We start from the raw sequence: 16,888 nt of genomic DNA on the forward strand, positions 1-16,888 counted from the left end.
CAGCGCCCGGCCGGGGTTCCTCACTGCATCCACTTGTGGGGTGCCCACCAGGTGGGGTCCCCCACTTCCCGCAGGGGGGGAGGGGTGGGGATGAGGGAGGAGCTTGCGGCTGGAGGAACAGGGTTGCCATGGTTACCACCCCCCTGGCGCCACTCCAACAGGGTACCCTGGGGAGATGGGGGGCAGGTAGCCAGGGGGATCTGGGGCCCAGAGGGGGGCACCGTCCGTGCCCAGGGTGGGCAGGGGGTCCCAGGAGAGGGGGCACTGGCTAGGCTCCAGGGGGTTGTGGGTAATTGGGGCCCAGCTGGGGGGCAGCCCCAGATCTTCCGGGCCGGTGATAGGGTCAAAGAGGTCGCCGGGGTCAGGGGTCAGGGAAGCCACGCTCAGGCCCCAGCCAGGCCCCGGTTCTGGGGCCACGAAGGCCTCGGCCACGCCCAGGAAGGAGCTGGCAGCTGGGGCGGGAGGCTCTGGGCCAGGACGCCGGGGTTCTGCGGGGGGTGCAGGGTCCTTTGGGGACTCCTGGGCCAGGATGGAGGAGGCCAGGCGGTGCGTGGCGGCTTCGATGTCAGCAAATTGCCTGGGGAGAGAAGAGAAGGGCTGTGAGCTTCCCCCAGCAGGGCCCTGAGGGGCTGCGAGCTTCCCCACAGCAGTACCCCAAGGGGCTGCGAGCTTCCCTGTAGCAGTACCCCAAGGGGCAGTGAGCTCCCCCCAGCAGTGACTTGAGGGGCTGCAAGCTTCCCCCTAGCAATGCCCTGAGATGCTCTGAGCTTCCCTCAGAAGTGCCCTTAGGGGCTGTGAGCTTCCCCCAGCCGTGCCCAAGGGGCTGTGAGCTCCCCCCCAGCAGTGCCCAAGGGGCCGCAACCTCCCAAGGGCTCCCACCTGCTGATCTGGTTGTGCAGGAACCGGCGGTGGTTCACCCGCCGCTTGCCAGGGCGGCTTTTGCGGGGTCTCTGCAGCGTCCGCATCATGTGGGACGAGGCCATGGTGACGAAGGTGAAGAGATCCCGGCCGCGCCCGGAGAGCGCCACCTGCTGGGGGGGCAGGAAGCTCAGGGACAGGCGCCCGCCCCGCTGCATCCCAGCTCCTGGGGTGGAGCTGCCAGGCAGAGCCCCCAGGCTGGGCGAGGCCGGCCCCCAACAGAGCCCTGCAGGAATAAATGACAGTTCTCAGCCCAGCAAGCCTGAGACCCCACAGACCCCCGAAGGGAGGGGCTGCGGGTCGGGAGTGAGGGGCACCGGCAGGGCTGGGGGGAGCCCAGGGCTGGGCTAGCAGGGGCTGAGGGTCGGGAGTGAGGGGCACTGGCAGGGCTGGGGGAGCCCAGGGCTGGGCCAGCAGGGGGCTGCAGGTCAGGAGTGAGGGGCACCGGCAGGGCTGGGCTAGCTGGGGGCTGCAGATCAGGAGTGAGGGGCACCGGCAGAGCTGTGGAGGGAGCCCAGGACTGGGCTAGCAGGGGCTGCGGGTTGGGAGTGAGGGGCACCGGCAGAGCTGTGGGGGGACCCAGGGTTGGGCTGGGGGGGTCTCTGTCTCTGGATAGGGGTCAGCCCTGGCCGCGAGGGGACAGCGCCTCCGGCTGGGCCCCCCAGGACACTTACTTGGTTCGAGGTCCAGGTGTGTGAAGAATCGGCCGCAGTCGCACCCCTCAGTGCTGCGGGGGTGGAGGGGGCCGTTCGGTTCTCCCTGGGGGCTGCCCCCTTCTCACCTTCTGCCCCCCCAGCCCCGACCCTCCCAGCCAGCCCCGGCACCGGCTCCGGTCTCTGGTGGGGCCGAGCGCCACTGAGAGAAGCAAGAAGATGCTCAGAGAGTCACTGGCTGAGCCCCCCCACTGCTCCCCCCAACCCTCTGAGCCCCTCCCTCCTGCTCACCCCCCCTCTGCCCTCCAACTCCTGCGGGAATGGGGCATGGGGCCTTAGCCCCCAGGGGGCACTGTCTGCGAGCTGCCCCAGGGCCGGGGGGCAGCTGGCTTGGGGGGGGGAGTATGTCACGGGGCCTTCCCCCTCCAGCCAAAATCCCTCGCTGTGATAGTTGGGGGGCTGAGGGGGCCCCCCTTTGACTCTAATAACAGGGGGGGGGCTTGATGGGGCCCCTCCCCTTATCCATCTCTTCCCCTCCCTGGACCCCCATCGACCCCCCGAACCCTCTCCGCCTCCCCCACCCTCCCCATCATCTCCTGCCCCCCCCTTTGGGCCCCCCCCCCGCTGTCGGCCCCCCCGCCCCCCGTGCCAGCTGCCCAATTAGGACATTCTTTCCCCTGGGATGCGGCCCTGGCACTTAGCAGCAATTAGGGGCGTCCGGGGGCCGGGGGAGCCACGTGCCGACAGCTCCGTGGAGACGGGCTCAATGGGGCTCGCGGGTGCAGGAATCCGGCTGCACAAAGGGGCCCCCCCGGCTCCCCCCCTGCAGCCTGCGCCCGGCCACGCGGAGCGGTTAGAGCAATTGCTGGGAATTGGAGACTTAAGTGCGAGGTCAAAGTGTGTCCAACCCCCCCGCACTCCCGCCCGCATCAGCGTCTGGGCCCATCTACCCCGGCATCCTGCCCCCCACATCAACGCCTGGGCCAGCCCCTTCCCTGCCCCCCCAGATCGGACCCATGGGTCCATCTACTCTGGTGTCCAGCCCCTTCCCTGCCCCCCGGATCAGACCCACAGCCCATCTACCCCAGTGATCGGACCCGTAGGCCCCTCTTGCCTCCAGCAGAGGGTGGCAGACACCCTCCCCCCCACACGCAGACACAGACACACATCTGCTTCCCCGCAGTTGGCTAAGCCAACCCCCCCCCCACCTTGGCAAACACTGCCCCCCCTTCCTGGCTGGGGGAGATCAAAGCTCACCCGCCCCCCTCCCTGGCTCCCCTGCCCTTCGCAAGCAGGCAGCAAAATAAACTCAGGCTGGGAACAATGTCGCCTCTCATGTTAGCAGGGCCTTGCGGGGTGTGTGCACGGGAGGGAGGTCAGGGGGCAGCGACCAGGGCCCAGCGAAAATCCTCTGAGCGAGGGGGCCAGGACGCCTGGGTTCTCTCCTGGCTCTGGGAGGGGAGTGGGGGCTAGTGGTTAGAGCAGGGGGGCTGGGAACCAGGACGTCTGGGTTCTCTCTTGGCCCTGGGAGGGGAGTGGGATCTAGTGGTTAGAGCGGAGGGGGGTAGCTGCGAGGAGGGGCAGGGTGTCTCTGTCTGTCTGGCCCCTCGCTGGTCTTTGGTGGTTTATTTTTCCACCAGGCCGGAGCCAAGCCGCCGCTGATGGGAGGAACGCTGGGGCTGGGGCTGGCACCAGGAGGGAACCCCGCTGTCCCCCTGGCCCAGACCGCAGCCAAGGCGGACATGAGCTGTGCCCAGGAATTGCGCGGCCCGTGGCCGTCACGCCTCGGCAGCAGGGCAAACGGCGCGCCAGGGCTGGCAGGGCGGGCGAGGGGGGGAAGAGAAGGGGAGGGAGCCGCAGCCCTAAGGGTGGGTGGGGGGAATGAACTGGGGGGGGCGACAGGAACAGCCGAGCGATGGGCGGCCAGATGCGGGGGACAAAAAAGAGCTGAAGTCAAGAGAGACCCAGAGAAAGGGGGAGGGAGAGGAAAGGGGGGGGTGCCGTGGGGCAGGGCAGGCAGCTGGCTGGAGCAGGCGACTCTGTGCCCAGGTGAGGCCCAGCCAGCCCCATGGTCGGGAGGAGCCGGAGGCAGCTTCCCCAGCCAGGCTCAGAACCTGCTGCCTGAGCCGTGCCAGGGTCTCCGAGCCAATCGGCTCCACCCACTGAACCCCACTCCCCGCCCAGAGCTGGGGAGAGAACCCAGGAGTCCTGACTCCCTGCCCCCCCCCCCCGCTCTAACCACTAGACCCCCTCCCCGCCCAGAGCTGGGGAGAGAACCCAGGAGTCCTGACTCCCTGCCCCCCCCCCGCTCTAACCACTAGACCCCCTCCCCGCCCAGAGCTGGGGAGAGAACCCAGGAGTCCGGGTTGGGCTGATATTTCTGTTGTTCATTCTCCTCCCCTCCTGTCTATTGCTGCATTTCCCGCCCCCCCCCCCCACCTTGCTTTAAATCTACCTGCTGGGGGCAGGGGGCAGGTCAGGGGCTAGACGAACCCAGAAGGAACAGGCCTGTTTGCCGTGGGGGGTGGGGGTCCCTGCTGCATGCTAAAGCCAAAATTACAGCATGGGGCAAACCGCCTCAGGGGACGTTTGTGCCTTACCCCCCCGCGAGAGTCTCTGTCTCCCCTCACACACACCCCCCCCCGAAGCACCACAAGCGCTTCCCAAAATGTCCTGCACCCACCAGCGACGACTCACCCAGCCGGGTCACTCCCCACGGGAAGGGCAGTGTGGGCGTGCACCGGGGGCATTGGAACAGGGGGCCATGGCCCCCCACTTTTTACCTGCCACAAGGGCAAGCGACGGGGGGAGGGGGCAGAGAGGAGTGAGTGGAGGGAGTCTCGGGGGGACGGCAGGACGCAGGGGCCCCCCCACTTTTAGTGCCCGGCCACCGCTCCTGACGTGCACAGCCGGCTCCGCCGCGCACCACTGTGAGTGGGCTCCACTTCATTTTGCAGTGTAAACGCGCCGTTAAACCGGAACAGTTGCTTTATGCGACTCTGCGGGGTGGGGTGGGGTGGGGTGGGGCGGGGGGGCGGATTCCTGGGGAAAGCCCATCAGGTTTGCTGAAGGGAGGGATTTACTCACATACCCACAGGCGGCCCTCGGAGCTGGGCGACCGGCCAGCAGCCGCTGCTCGCCCAGCGTGAGCCCCAACACAAATGAAGCACTGTGGGGAGGGACGATGGGCCCGGGGTAGGGGCAGCAGGGCCAGGGGCATTTTCCCTGAGACCAGCCTGGGTGAGGTGGGAGGGGGGCTCTGGCTTGTTCCTCTCCCTGCGGTTTGGTTTGTCTCTGCGGGCGAGTCACGGACATTTCGGCAGGAAGTTTTTCCAAGGCAAACGCCCTGGATCCGGGCCTGGCCAAGTCCCCGCGCCCAGACGGCTGCCCCAGGGCGGCACTAAGGGGTACCGTGCTGCAGAGAGCGGGGCTGGGGTCTCAGCAGGGGGCGCTGTGCTACAGGGAGCGGGGCAGGGGTCCAATGGGGCCGCTGTGCTGCAGGGGGGGCCCAGTAGGGGGCGCGCTCCCCCAGCAGTCAGTGCCAACCCCGCTGCCCCATGGTGGCAATTTTCCAAGCCAAGCGGAGATTTCCTGGTGCCAACGTTTCCTGGGTGCAAAGAGACATTTTCCCTGGCCCAGCAATGGCCATTTTTCAGCTGGTCCCTCGTTTTCCTTCCTTCGTCTGCGTCTCTGGCACTGTTTATTTCTCGCGCCCGTGGCTGGCGATGGGCCCGCTGAACCCAGCAGGGGTACACCCGCCCCAGCAGGGCCGCCCTACACTGCCTTGCTTTCTTGCCTTTCTTCTTGGGGTCTTTTTTCCTAGTTCATTCATTCCTTCTTCCTCCCTCTCTCATGTTTCAGGGCAGCCCCCTTCCTTTCTTTCTTTCTTCCTTTCCCAGCCCCTCTGTCAAGCCGCCCGTCCCGCCCGCCCCGTGGCTGGAAGAACCAGGTCGCTCTCTGCAGCTCAGACAGAAGCCAGGAGCATGCGCCCCCCGCCAGGGGCCGGCCCGGCTCAGCCCCACATACCGACCTAGCAGGGTGCGTGGAATGCGGACAGAGCAGACGGCGCAGGCCAGACACACACACACCAGCCCGCCAGCCGCGCACGCACCCGCGCCAGCCAGGGCGCCGCCAGACGCCGACCCCGCCGGACCCCGGGCAGCAGGGGGCACAAGGCCAGCGACGGGGCGATCAGACCCCCCTGGCCCTTCCGGCACGGCTTGGGACTTGGAGTGTCGGACGAGAGAGCACCGGACAAAGCCATGGACTGAGAGAGAGACGGGATAGATAGATAGATAGATATATAGATAGATAGAGGGGGTGTCTGGGGATAAATAGATAGATGTGGTGGATGGGGATAGATAGACAAACAGGGAGCTCTGGGGGCAGGCGGGGGCTCTGGGGACAGACAAACGGGGGATTCTGGGAACAGACAGACAGACAGGGGGCTCTGGGGGACGGACGGCTAGCCAGACAGACTCTGCCGGCCGAGTGACATCTCCACTCCTGCCATCGGTGGAAGCCCCTGGATCCAGCTCCCCAGCCATGGACCCCCCCTCCAACCTGTCGTCCCCCTCCAACGGCTCGTTCGTGGGTGGGCTGCCGGAGGCGGTGGGGCTAAGCCTGCTGGGGGCGGCCGGGGCAGCCGGGAACCTGTACACGCTGGCGGTGGCACGGGCCGGGGCCGTCCCCAACCCGCTCCACGTCCACATCGTCCACCTGGCGCTGGCCGACCTGCTGTACCTGGCCGGGGTGCCCTTCGTCGTGCACAATGGGCTGGCGCGGGACTGGCACTTCGGCGAGGCCGGCTGCCGGGCCCTGCTCAGCCTGGACCTGCTCACTATGCACGCCAGTATCTTCCTGCTGACCCTGCTGAGCACCGAGCGGTGCCGGGCCGTGCGGCGCCCCTTCCGGGCCGCCCGCCGCTCCCCCGCCCGCCGCCGGGCCCTGGACGGGGCCGCCTGGGCCGCCGCCTTCGTCCTGGCGCTGCCCATGATGCTGATGGTGCGGCAGGAGGAGCGGGCGGCGGAAGACGGCCGGGTGCGGCGGCTCTGCGTGCCCACCTGGCACGAGGCCCAGTACAAAACCTACCTGACCGTGCTCTTCGGCACCAGCATGGTGGGGCCCGGGCTGGCGCTCGGGTACCTCTACGGGCGGCTGGCCCGGGCCTACTGGCTCTCGCAGACCCGGGGGGTGCTGGGCCCCCGGCGGGGGCTGAAGCAGCGGGTCTTCCTCCTCATTTTCCTCATCGTCGTGGCCTTCTGGGTCTGCTTCCTGCCCTTCTGGCTCTGGCAGCTGGTGCCTCTCTATAGCCCGGGCACGGCCGCCCGCCTGCCCGTGGCCACCGAGATCTACATCAACCACCTGGTCACCTGCCTGACCTACAGCAACAGCTGCATCAACCCCTTCCTCTACACGCTGCTGACCCGCAGCTACCGCAACTACCGACAGGCGCGACGGGCCGGGCGCAGGGCGGTGCCGCGGGCACAGGATGCGGGGTGCTGAGCAGCCAACAGACCTCCACAGGTAGGGGGGAGTGGGGCAGTGTGGGACGGGGCACTGCTGGGGGAATATCGCAGCGCTGGGGAGAGGAGCCGCGGGGCACTGCTGGGAGAAGATTGCAGCGCTGGGGAGAGGTGCCACGGGGCACTGCTGGGGGAAGATCGCAGTGCTGAGGTGAGGTGCTGCAGGGCACTGCTGGGAGAAGTTCGCAGCATTCGGGAGAGGTGCCGTGGGGCACTGCTGGGGGAAGATCGCAGCGCTGGGGAGAGGTGCTGCAGGGCACTGCTGGGGGAATCTCGCAGCCCTGGGGAGAGGTGCCGTGGGGCACTGCTGGGGGAAGATCGCAGTGCTGGGGAGAGGTGCTGTGGGGCACTGCTGGGGGAAGATAGCAGTGCTGGGGAGAGGTGCTGCAGGGCACTGCTGGGAGAAGTTTGCAGCATTCAGGAGAGGTGCCGTGGGGCACTGCTGGGGGAAGATGATAGGGGCCAAGTTAGCTACAACTAATCAGGAAAGAGATCTTGGAGTCATCGTGGATAGTTCTCTGAAGACGTCCACGCAGTGTGCAGCGGCAGTCAAAAAAGCAAACAGGATGTTAGGAATCATTCAAAAAGCGATAGAGAAAAGGACGGAGAATATCTTATTGCCCTTATATAAATCCATAGTACGCCCACATCTTGAATCCTGCGTACAGATGTGGTCTCTTCATCTCAAAAAAGATATACTGGCATTAGAAAAGGTTCAGAGAAGGGCAACTAAAATGATTAGGGGTTTGGAACGGGTCCCATATGAGGAGAGATTAAAGAGGCTAGGACTTTTCAGCTTGGAAAAGAGGAGACTAAGGGGGGATATGATGGAGGTCTATAAAATCATGAGTGATGTGGAGAAAGTGAATAAGGAAAAGTTATTTACTTGTTCCCATAATACAAGAACTAGAGGCCATCAAATGAAATTAATGGGCATCAGGTTTAAAACAAATAAAAGGAAGTTCTTCTTCACACAACGCGCAGTCAACCTGGGGAACTCCTTGCATGAGGAGGTTGTGAAGGCTAGGACTATAACAGGGTTTAAAAGAGAACTGGATAAATTCATGGCGGTTAAGTCCATTAATGGCTATTAGCCAGGTTGGGTAAGGAATGGTGTCCCTAGCCTCTGTTTGCCAAAGGGTGAAGATGGACGGCAGGAGAGAGATCATTACCTGTTAGGTTCACTTCCCCTGGGGCCTTGGCATTGGCCACTGTCGGGAGACAGGATACTGGGCTGGATGGACCTTTGGTCTGACCCAGTCTGGCCATTCTTATGTTTATTGGGGAGAGGTGTCACGGGGCACTGCTGGGGGAAGATCGCAGCGCTGGGGTGAGGTACCGTGGGGCACTGCTGGGGGAAGATCGCAGCGTTTCTGGGAGGTGCCTCAGGGCACTGCTGGGGGAAGATCGCAACGCTGGGGAGAGGTGCCGTGGGGCACTGCTGGGGGAAGATCGCAGCGCTGGGGAGAGGTGCCACAGGGCACAGCTGGGGGGAAGATCGCAGCGCTGGAGAGGTGCCACGGGGAACTGCTGGGGGGAAGATCGCAGCGCTGGGGAGAGGCGCCGGGGCATTGCTGAGGGAAGATCGCAGCGCTGGGGAGAGGTGCCGTGGGGCACTGCTGGGGGGAAGATTGCAGTGCTGGGAGGTGCCATAGGGCACTGCTAGGGGAAGATCACAGCACTGGGGAGAGGTGCCACAGGGCACTGCTAGGGGAAGATTGCAGCGCTGGGGAGAGGTGCCGCAGGGCCCTGCTGGGGGAAGATCACAGTGTTTCTGTGAGGTGCCACAGGGCACAGCTGGGGGAAGCTCGCAGCACTGGAGAGGTGCCGTGGGGAACTGCTGGGGGGAAGATCGCAGCGCTGGGGAGAGGTGTCATGGGGCCCTGCTGGGGGAAGATCACAGCGTTTCTGGGAGGTGCCACAGGGCACTGCTGGGGGAAGATCACAGCGTTTCTGGGAGGTGCCACAGGGCACTGCTGGGGGAAGCTCGCAGCTGTGGAATCCCCAGCTCTTGTCCAGCCCTGACCCGGGGGGAGGGGCTGGTCCAGGTGGCAGGGAACAGGGTACCGGGGTTTCCCCTCTAGCAGCCATGTCTCCCCCGCACTGTTGGAGCTGGACCCTGGCTCTCGGGGCGGGGGGCAGCCGCCAGCATGGGGCGGGACACCCCAGTACCCTCACACATGTGGCTGGCCTTGAGCCCCCTTCTCTCTGCACCCCTAGGAGCGGCACCCCCTGCAGCCGGGCCCTGGACATGGCCCCCCCTCGCCAGCCCCCCGTGAGGACGATGCATCAGCCCCCAGCGACCCCTCAACCCCACGCAGCCGGGACCAGATGCAAAAGGAACAGCCCCAGCGAGAAACAAGGCGCCAGGACTCCTGGGTTCTCCACAGCCCGCTGCGCTGGGAGGGAAGGTGGGGGGCAGGACTCCTGGGTTCTCTCCCTGGCTCTGGGAGGTGTTGTTCCTCCTGCGGTACCTTTGGGGACCCCTCTATGAAGTGGACATGTGGGGGGGGGGCTGATTTCTAATCCGGGGGGAGGTAACCAGAGCCCCCCAGGCACTACCACAGCAGGGGGGCCATGCCCCCTGTGCCCAGCTCGTGACGCGCTGCCCGCAAGGGAGGTGGCACAAACCGGCACCGTGTCTGCCCTTGGGGTGGGCAAAGAGAGAGCCCCCCCTGGGTCCCTTCCCCAGCTGTGCCGGCCCCGCCCTGGGCACGAGGGGCTCCAGCAGCTTCTCCCTCGGCCTTGCCAGGCTAATCCCCAGGGAAGAAAGCGTCTGCTCTGCCAGGCAACGGGCAGCGGCTGGCGAGCAAAAGCCAGGCACCGGAGCAAGGGTTGGCAGGGGGGCGGGGCTACAGTGACGGGCCAGCAGGATGGGGGTGGGGGCTGGGAGCCAGGACTCCTGGGTCCTCTCCTGGGAGGGGAGTGGGATCTAGTGGTTAGAGTGGGGGTGGGCGGGGGGGTTGAGCTGGGACTCCTGGGTTCTTTCCCTGGCTCTGGGAACGGAAGGGGGCCGGGAGCCAGGACTCCTGGGTTTTCTCTGGGGGAGTTGTTTCTAATGATTAGAGCAGCAGGGGCTGGGAGCCAGGACTCCAGGTTCTCTCCCTGGCCCTGGGAGGGGAGTGGGGTCTAGTGGTTAGAGCAGGGAGGGCCAGGAGCCAGGACTCCTGGGTTCTCTCCCCGGCTCCTCCTCTTCGCTAAGATTGTAGCTTTGGTCTCTGCCTCCGGCGGCTGCGAGGGGGCCCAGGCCGGGTGCCAGGGTCCCGGCTAAACTCAGCTCCCCTGGAAACTCCATGAGGGGCAGGCCCCAGCTTTTAATCCTCCCCCCCATGCTCCAAGCTGGGGGTGTCAATAAACCACCCCCGTCTCTCCGCATCTCCTGTGTGCGTCTCGCCCGCCCGTCCGGCCCCACCAGGCAGCCACGCGCGGGAAATCCGAGATGAACTTTAATAGAAGACACAAACTGGGGGGTAAAACGAAAAGCAAACAGAACCCCCCGAACCCCCCGCGTCCTCACCCAGCCAGCGCCCGCCCCGGGGGCCAAAGCACCCCACAACAGCCCCACGTAGCCCACAAGCCAACGGCTCCAGACCCAGCCACCTTAGGACCCCCCCCACTGTGCAGAGAGAATAATACGGGGGGGCAGGATCCAACACGGGAGAGGGGTGACCCCCACAGCCAAAGGCCAAGAGACGCTAGGAAAAGGGGCCCAGTGGGGGGGGGTTGGCGACCCAGCGTTTGCTGAAGCGGGGGGTGGGGGGGGCTTACCAAAGAGTTTCCATCTCTCCTGTGGGGGCGGGGGGGGGGGGTCCCGTGTGTTGGCCGTAACCACACAGGGACCCACTAGGGTTTACAGGGAGCTGCTGAGATGTGGGAAAACTCAGAGTCCCGATCCTCAAAGGGATGGGGGGGGCAGGATGTGGGGCTAGATGGGCTTGGGGAGGCAGGGAGAGGGCGGGTCACCGAGGTAGATGGGCCTGGATGTGTGGGGGCAACTCTGGAGGGCAGGGAGGGGGCGGGACACCAGGGTAGATGGGCCTGGGGGTGGGGGCGGCTCCGGATGGCAGGGAGGGGGCGGGTCACCGGGGTAGATGGGCCTGGGGGGGGGCGGCTCCGGATGGCAGGGAGGGGGCTGAAGCCAATGAGGCCCCGCGGTGCCCCTGATGGCCGGGCCGGAGGCAGGGGTGCCCAGGTGGGGGCAGGACCCAGCAGCCAGGGGTGACACACATGTGGGGCCCGGGACTGGATCTAAGGAGGGGTTCGGCCCCAGGGAGCCAGTTAACCCTTCAGTGCCTGCTTCTTCCAGAGTGTAGGGTGGGGGGCGCCCCCGGCCAGCCCCGCCCCACAGGGGAGCACGACGCGGGGAAGGGGGGGAATGTGCTCAGGCGGCCCCTCTAGTCCTGGGGCTGAACAGGCGGGGGTGGGTGGGTGCTGGGTCGGGGGGATCCCAGGTCAGGGGGAGTGTGCTGGGTCCAGGGGGGATCCCAGGTGGGGGGTGCTGGGTGAGCGGGGCGGGGGGATCCCTGGCCAGGGGGGTGCTGGGTCAGAGGGGGATCCCAGGCCAGGGGGAGTGCTGATTTGGGGGGGCAGATCCCAAGCTGGTGGGTGCTGGGTTGGGGGGATCCCAATGGGGGGTGCTGATGCTGTGCCCCCCAGCGGTCAGATCCTGGTGAGGGACAGGGGGGTTATTTCATAGGGGATCCAGTTAGGATGCAGCCACCCCCCCCCTCCCCAGGGCCCCCCATTCTAAAGTGCTGCCTGATACGCGACCAGCCCCCAGTGTGGGGCCGGGATGGGGCCCAAGACCCAGTGCTGAGCCTGGCTTCGTCGCTGTGCTGGGGGGCCCGGTCCCAGGGCTCCTCACGGGGCCGGGGGCTCGGCCGGGGGGGGCTGCGGTTGGTGGTCGGGGGCCGGGGTCTCCGCGTCGGGCCCGTCGGCCTCATCGTCTGAGACGCCCTCCAGCCGGAAGACCTGACGCACCGTGCGGGTGGTGAACGTCAGGGGGGCGCGCCTGGGGGGGAAAGAGGGGTCAGTCCGGGCCATGGGCCCCCCACAGCACCCCCGCCTGCTCCCACGGCAGGCCCCAAGTCAGCGCCCCCACCGTGTCCCCTAGTTCACCTCCCTAGGGCCCCCCACAGCCAGCACCCCAGGTTCAACAGTGCCCCCCGGTCCCACAGGGTCCCCCCCAGCTAGCACTGTTGCCCCCTTCCCCCCCCCCCGCCAGCTCCCCTGCTCCCACCCCCTGGGCCCCCACCACAGCCAGCACCCCCACCTTGCTCCCCACAGTGCCCCCAGTACCCCCCACCACCAGCAGCGCCCTCCTTGGAGGCCCCACACCCCATGCCCACACCCCCCACAGCACCCCCGCCCCACCCTGCCTGGCACCCCTTGCCGGAAGAGGCTAGAAATGACACACTTGGCCCCACACGCCCCCCCGGCAACCCCCCCAACCCTCCCCCAAGCTGAGCGCGGCAGCAGCGTCACACAGCAGAGCCTGGGGATCCGAGGGCCCCCCGACGCCGGTAACTGCCCCCCACCAGCCGGTGCCTGGGACTGTACTGGTGGGGGGGTGGCGGGGGAGGGAAAGAGAATGGGTCGGGAGAGGGATCCCACAGTGCGGGGGGGGGAGGGACTTCCTGAGCTCAGAGGGGTGGGCAGAGGCGGAGCTCGGACCAGGGGGACTGTTGGTGGGGGGAGGGGAGTTTGGATTGGGGGACCCTGGGAGGGGGCAGAGGGAACTCGGGGTGGGATCCCTGTCCCAGTCGATGGCTCAGCCCCTCCCCCCCTCCATACACACACACACACACAAGCAGCGCCCCCCCCCCCCCACGGGGCGCTGGGAGCGGGCACTGCCACACAGCACACAGGGCTGGCATGTCGGGGGGCAGCAGGAGCCGGGGGGGGGGGGGGACATACTTGCGCTGGAGACGCTCCAACTTGCTGGGGGGTCGGAAGAGAGAGAAGGAAACAGGAGAGACGGAGAAAGTAAGAGAGAGAGAGACAGAGACCGCCCCAGCCACGGAGAGATGGAGACTAGTGGACACAGCAGGCGGGTGGGGGGGGGGGGAAAGGGCTGGGAGCCCGGATGCCTGGGTTCTCTTCGTGGCTCTTCTGCGGGTCCCACCCCCGTCCCCGTGCCTCAGTTTCCCCTCCTGTGCTGACCTATTGTGCTGCGCATAGATCCCTTTCACCTGAGCCCTGGTGGCGCTGCCCGGCTGACACCCTTCTCCAGCACCAGCTGGCCCCAAGCAGCACACGGCCCCCACCCTGCCCCCGAGAGCCAGACTGACCCCCATCCCTGGGGGGGGCTGTCTGGGGCACGGCGGGAAGAGCTCTGGGGTCAGGACTCATCAGTATGGTAGGAATTAGATGGGTGCCCAGCGGCCAGGTGGGGAGAGCCGGGTCCTCCCCCCAGCCCCACGGGGAGAGCCGGGTTCTGACCCCCTCTGTAGGACCCATGTCCCCTAGAGCAGTCGGGTTCAAATTCCCACCCCCTGGCCCCTCGAGGGCTCGTCCTCCAGTTCACAGCAACCCCCCGGTGCCCCCAGCCACCGCCTGGTGCCCCTGCCCCCCCCCCCAGTGCCCAGCGCCCCCCCGGTCACCTGAGCCGGTTGCGCAGCGTGGTGACCTCGCGGTTCATGGACTCGGCCGACTCAGTGACGTCGTCCAGCTCCCGCTGCATGCGGCGCCGGCTGGAGTTCGCCCGCGACACCTCCTCCTCCGCCTCCTCCAGCTGCCGCTTCAGCTGCTTCAGCCGGATGTGGCCCTTCTCCACCTGCCGGGCACGGAGCGGGCGGCTCGGCGGGGGCGGCACTAGGGGGCTCCGTGCCACAGGGAGTGCGGGGCGCTGGGCCACGCGGGCCGGCGCGGGGAGGTTTGGCAGGGGGCTAGCGGGGGTTGCGTTGTGCCGCGAGGGGCCAAGCAGGGCAGGGCAGGGGGCTGGCAGGAGGCACCATGGGGCTGGGCAAGGCAGTGGGTCAGTGGGGGGTGCCGTGCTGCGGGGTATTGGTGTCGGCAGGGGGGCGCTGTGCCACAAGGGGCAGAGTAGGCCACGGGGCTGGCAGGGGGCGCTGTGGGGCAGGGCACGGGGCTGGTAGGGGGCGCTGTGGGGCAGGGCAGGGTAGTGGGGGGTGCCGTGCTGTGAGGTATTTGTGTCGGCGGGGGGGGGGGGGGTGTGCTGTGCCACGAGGGACCAAGCAGGTCATGGGCTGGCAGGGGGCGCCATGGGGCAGGGCAGGGGGCCGGGGGGAGACGCCATGGGGCGGGCACATACCTGGTCCTTGAACTGGTCGGCGCTCCGACGCTCCTCCTCCACCTGCAGCACCACCTCCTTCAGCCGCTTCTCCGCCCGACGCACCAGCTTCCCTGACAGGATCCGCTCCCTGAGCCGGCAGGGACACGGGGGGGGGGGGTCAGCACCAAGCTCAAGGGGGGGTGCACTGTACCCAGAATCCCCCAGGGCAGCCACATCCCTTCTGTGACCCCCAGAGGGTTCTGGGTAGACAAACGCCAAGCCCCCCGCCCCGGGGGCATTCTGGGTAGTCAGGCCCCCTGGTCCCACAGCAGTGAGTTATACCCCAGGGGATACAGCCCCAAAGCATGCTGGGTACCTGGTTCTCAACTCTGCCCCCCCACCCCTACCCTGCTGTCCAGCCCCAGGGCATGCTGGGTAGCCCCCTCCCCCCCCCGCACTCCCCAGCGGCCTGGCCCCAGGGTCACCTGGACTCCTGCTCCAACTGCTCCTCCAGCTGGGCCACCTTGGCCTCCAGGGTGGCGATGGTCAGCTTGTACTTGGCCTTGACGGAGGAGTCCAGCTCGCCCAGCTTGGCCCGCAGCTCCTTGTTCTGCCGCTCCATCTGCTGCCGGGCGTTCTCCGCCTTCTGCGAGAAGCTGCGCTCGGCCCCCAGCTCCGTCGTCAGCGTCTCCACCTGCGGGGGGGGGCGGGGGCTGGTCACGCGGCGCCTGGGAGCCCCTGCCCCAGCGGGCGCGTCCCCTGGCAGGCACTGTTGGCCCCGAAGCCCTAGGGTGGCACAAGGGGGCGCTGGGCCACGGGGAGCGGGACGGGGGCTCGGCGGGGGGCGCTGGGCCGTGAGGGGCGGGGCGAGGGCTCGGCGGGGGGCGCTGGGCCACGAGGGGCGGGGCGGGGGCTCGGCGGGGGGTGCTGGGCCGCGGGGGGCGGGGTGGGGGCTCGGCGGGGGGCGCTGGGCCGCGGGGGCTCGGCGGGGGGCGCTGGGCCACGAGGGGCGGGGCGGGGGCTCGGCCGGGGGCGCTGGGCCGCGGGGGGCGGGGTGGGGGCTCGGCGGGGGGCGCTGGGCCGCGGGGTGCGGGGCGAGGGCTCGGCAGGGGGCGCTGGGCCGCGGGGCGCGGGCTCGGCGGGGGGCGCTGGGCCATGAGGGGCGGGGCGGGGGCTCGGCCGGGGGCGCTGGGCCGCGGGGGCTCGGCGGGGGGCGCTGGGCCGCGGGGTGCGGGGCGAGGGCTCGGCAGGGGGCGCTGGGCCGCGGGGCGCGGGCTCGGCGGGGGGCGCTGGGCCATGAGGGGCGGGGCGGGGGCTCGGCCGGGGGCGCTGGGCCGCGGGGGGCGGGGCGGGGGCTCGGCCGGGGGCGCTGGGCCGCGAGGGGCGGGGCGGGGGCTCGGCCGGGGGCGCTGGGCCGCGAGGGGCGGGGCGGGGGCTCGGTGGGGGCTCGGCGGGGGGGGACTCGGCGGGGGGGCGCTGGGCAGCAGGGGTTCGGCAGGGGGTGCTGGGCTGCAGGGTTCTCGACCCCCCCCCCCCCCGCGCCCACCTGCAGGCTCAGCTTGCGGTAACGGTCGTTCAGCAGCTCCGCGTTGCTCTGCTCCTCGTCCAGCTCCTCCTCCAGCTGCCCGATCCGCGCCTCCAGGTGCCGCTTCTCATCCAGCAGCGCCGACCTGCGGGGAGGGGGGGCCGGGCTGAGTGGGGCTGGGAGCCCGGGGCAGGGGCGGTTCTGGTGCGAGCAGCTCCTGCTCCGTGCCCAGGATATGGGTCGTGGCATCGGCAGCGGCTGGGGGCACGGTGTTCACAAAGGGGTGTGGGCGAGGCATGGGGCAGTGGGCGGGGCAAGTGAAAGGATGGGGTGGGGCATGGGCATGGGCATGGGCATGGCATACATGGGGGCATGGGTGAGGCAGGGGGGGGCAGGGGCGGGACATGGGTGGGGCAGGCATGGGGCAGGGACAGAGGGCGTGGCAGGGGGCGGGGCCCATGGCAGCAAGGGGTGGAGCTCACAACAGGCCAGAGGCAGGGGAGTGGCGGGGCGGGGCGGGGCCCACCACGGGTGGGGGGGCGGGCTTTGTGCAGGAGGCAGGGCCCAGGGCACTTGTCATCACCAGGGGCGGAGTCTACAGCGCTGGGAGGGGCCTATACAGTGGGCGGGGCACTCACTTGCCGCTGGCACCATTGGCCAGCTCGTCAGCCAGGTCGTCACGCTCCTGCTGCGCCTGCCGCTTGGCTCGCTCGGCCGCCGCCAGCTCCTGGAACGGGCGGGGGAGGGGTCAGGAGTAGGGGGGCTTGGCTGTGCTCGTGGGGCGTTGACACCCCCACACAGCATGTACCCACCCCTACCACAATAGCTCCACCCCCTCGCCCCCTGCAGCTGAAGTAGCCATGCCCCAAATGAAAGAGCCCCACCCCCTCGCCCCCTGCAGCTGAAGTAGCCCCGCCCCCAAATGGAAGAGCCCCACCCCCTCACCTCCTGCAGCTGAAGTAGCTCCGCCCCCAAATGGAAGAGCCCCACCCCCTCACCTCCTGCAGCTGAAGTAGCTCCGCCCCCAAATGGA

The 16,888-nt window shown here is 68.2% G+C and overlaps 3 protein-coding genes across 3 annotated transcripts in view; 1 reads left to right on the plus strand and 2 right to left on the minus strand.

The window, feature by feature from the left end:
* Positions 1–132: 132 nt before the first annotated feature.
* Positions 133–1,076, minus strand: C17H19orf85 (chromosome 17 C19orf85 homolog). Its single transcript, XM_024112479.3, has 2 exons — positions 880–1,076; positions 133–577 (listed from the first exon to the last, which is right to left on the minus strand). Exons 1-2 carry the CDS (start codon positions 1,074–1,076, stop codon positions 133–135), a joined length of 642 nt encoding a protein of 213 aa, XP_023968247.1.
* Positions 1,077–2,055: 979 nt separating this feature from the next.
* On the plus strand, positions 2,056–10,025 carry LOC101951487 (urotensin-2 receptor-like). The gene is made up of 2 exons (XM_005312059.4): positions 2,056–7,097; positions 9,317–10,025. The coding sequence occupies exon 1, from the start codon at positions 6,117–6,119 to the stop codon at positions 7,074–7,076; it is 960 nt and encodes a 319-aa protein (XP_005312116.2). The 5' UTR covers positions 2,056–6,116; the 3' UTR covers positions 7,077–7,097; positions 9,317–10,025.
* Positions 10,026–10,529: 504 nt separating this feature from the next.
* Positions 10,530–16,888, minus strand: part of LOC101951755 (myosin-10-like) — a 34,770-nt gene continuing 28,411 nt past the window's right edge. Inside the window, 7 exon segments of the mRNA XM_065570908.1 lie at positions 10,530–12,107; positions 13,013–13,036; positions 13,699–13,871; positions 14,370–14,478; positions 14,816–15,024; positions 15,877–16,000; positions 16,494–16,582. Of these exon segments, the coding sequence (XP_065426980.1) occupies positions 11,957–12,107; positions 13,013–13,036; positions 13,699–13,871; positions 14,370–14,478; positions 14,816–15,024; positions 15,877–16,000; positions 16,494–16,582 (879 nt within the window). The 3' untranslated portion in view covers positions 10,530–11,956.

Source organism: Chrysemys picta, chromosome 17 (assembly GCF_011386835.1).
Source record: "Chrysemys picta bellii isolate R12L10 chromosome 17, ASM1138683v2, whole genome shotgun sequence".
NCBI classification, from domain to species: domain Eukaryota; kingdom Metazoa; phylum Chordata; order Testudines; family Emydidae; genus Chrysemys; species Chrysemys picta.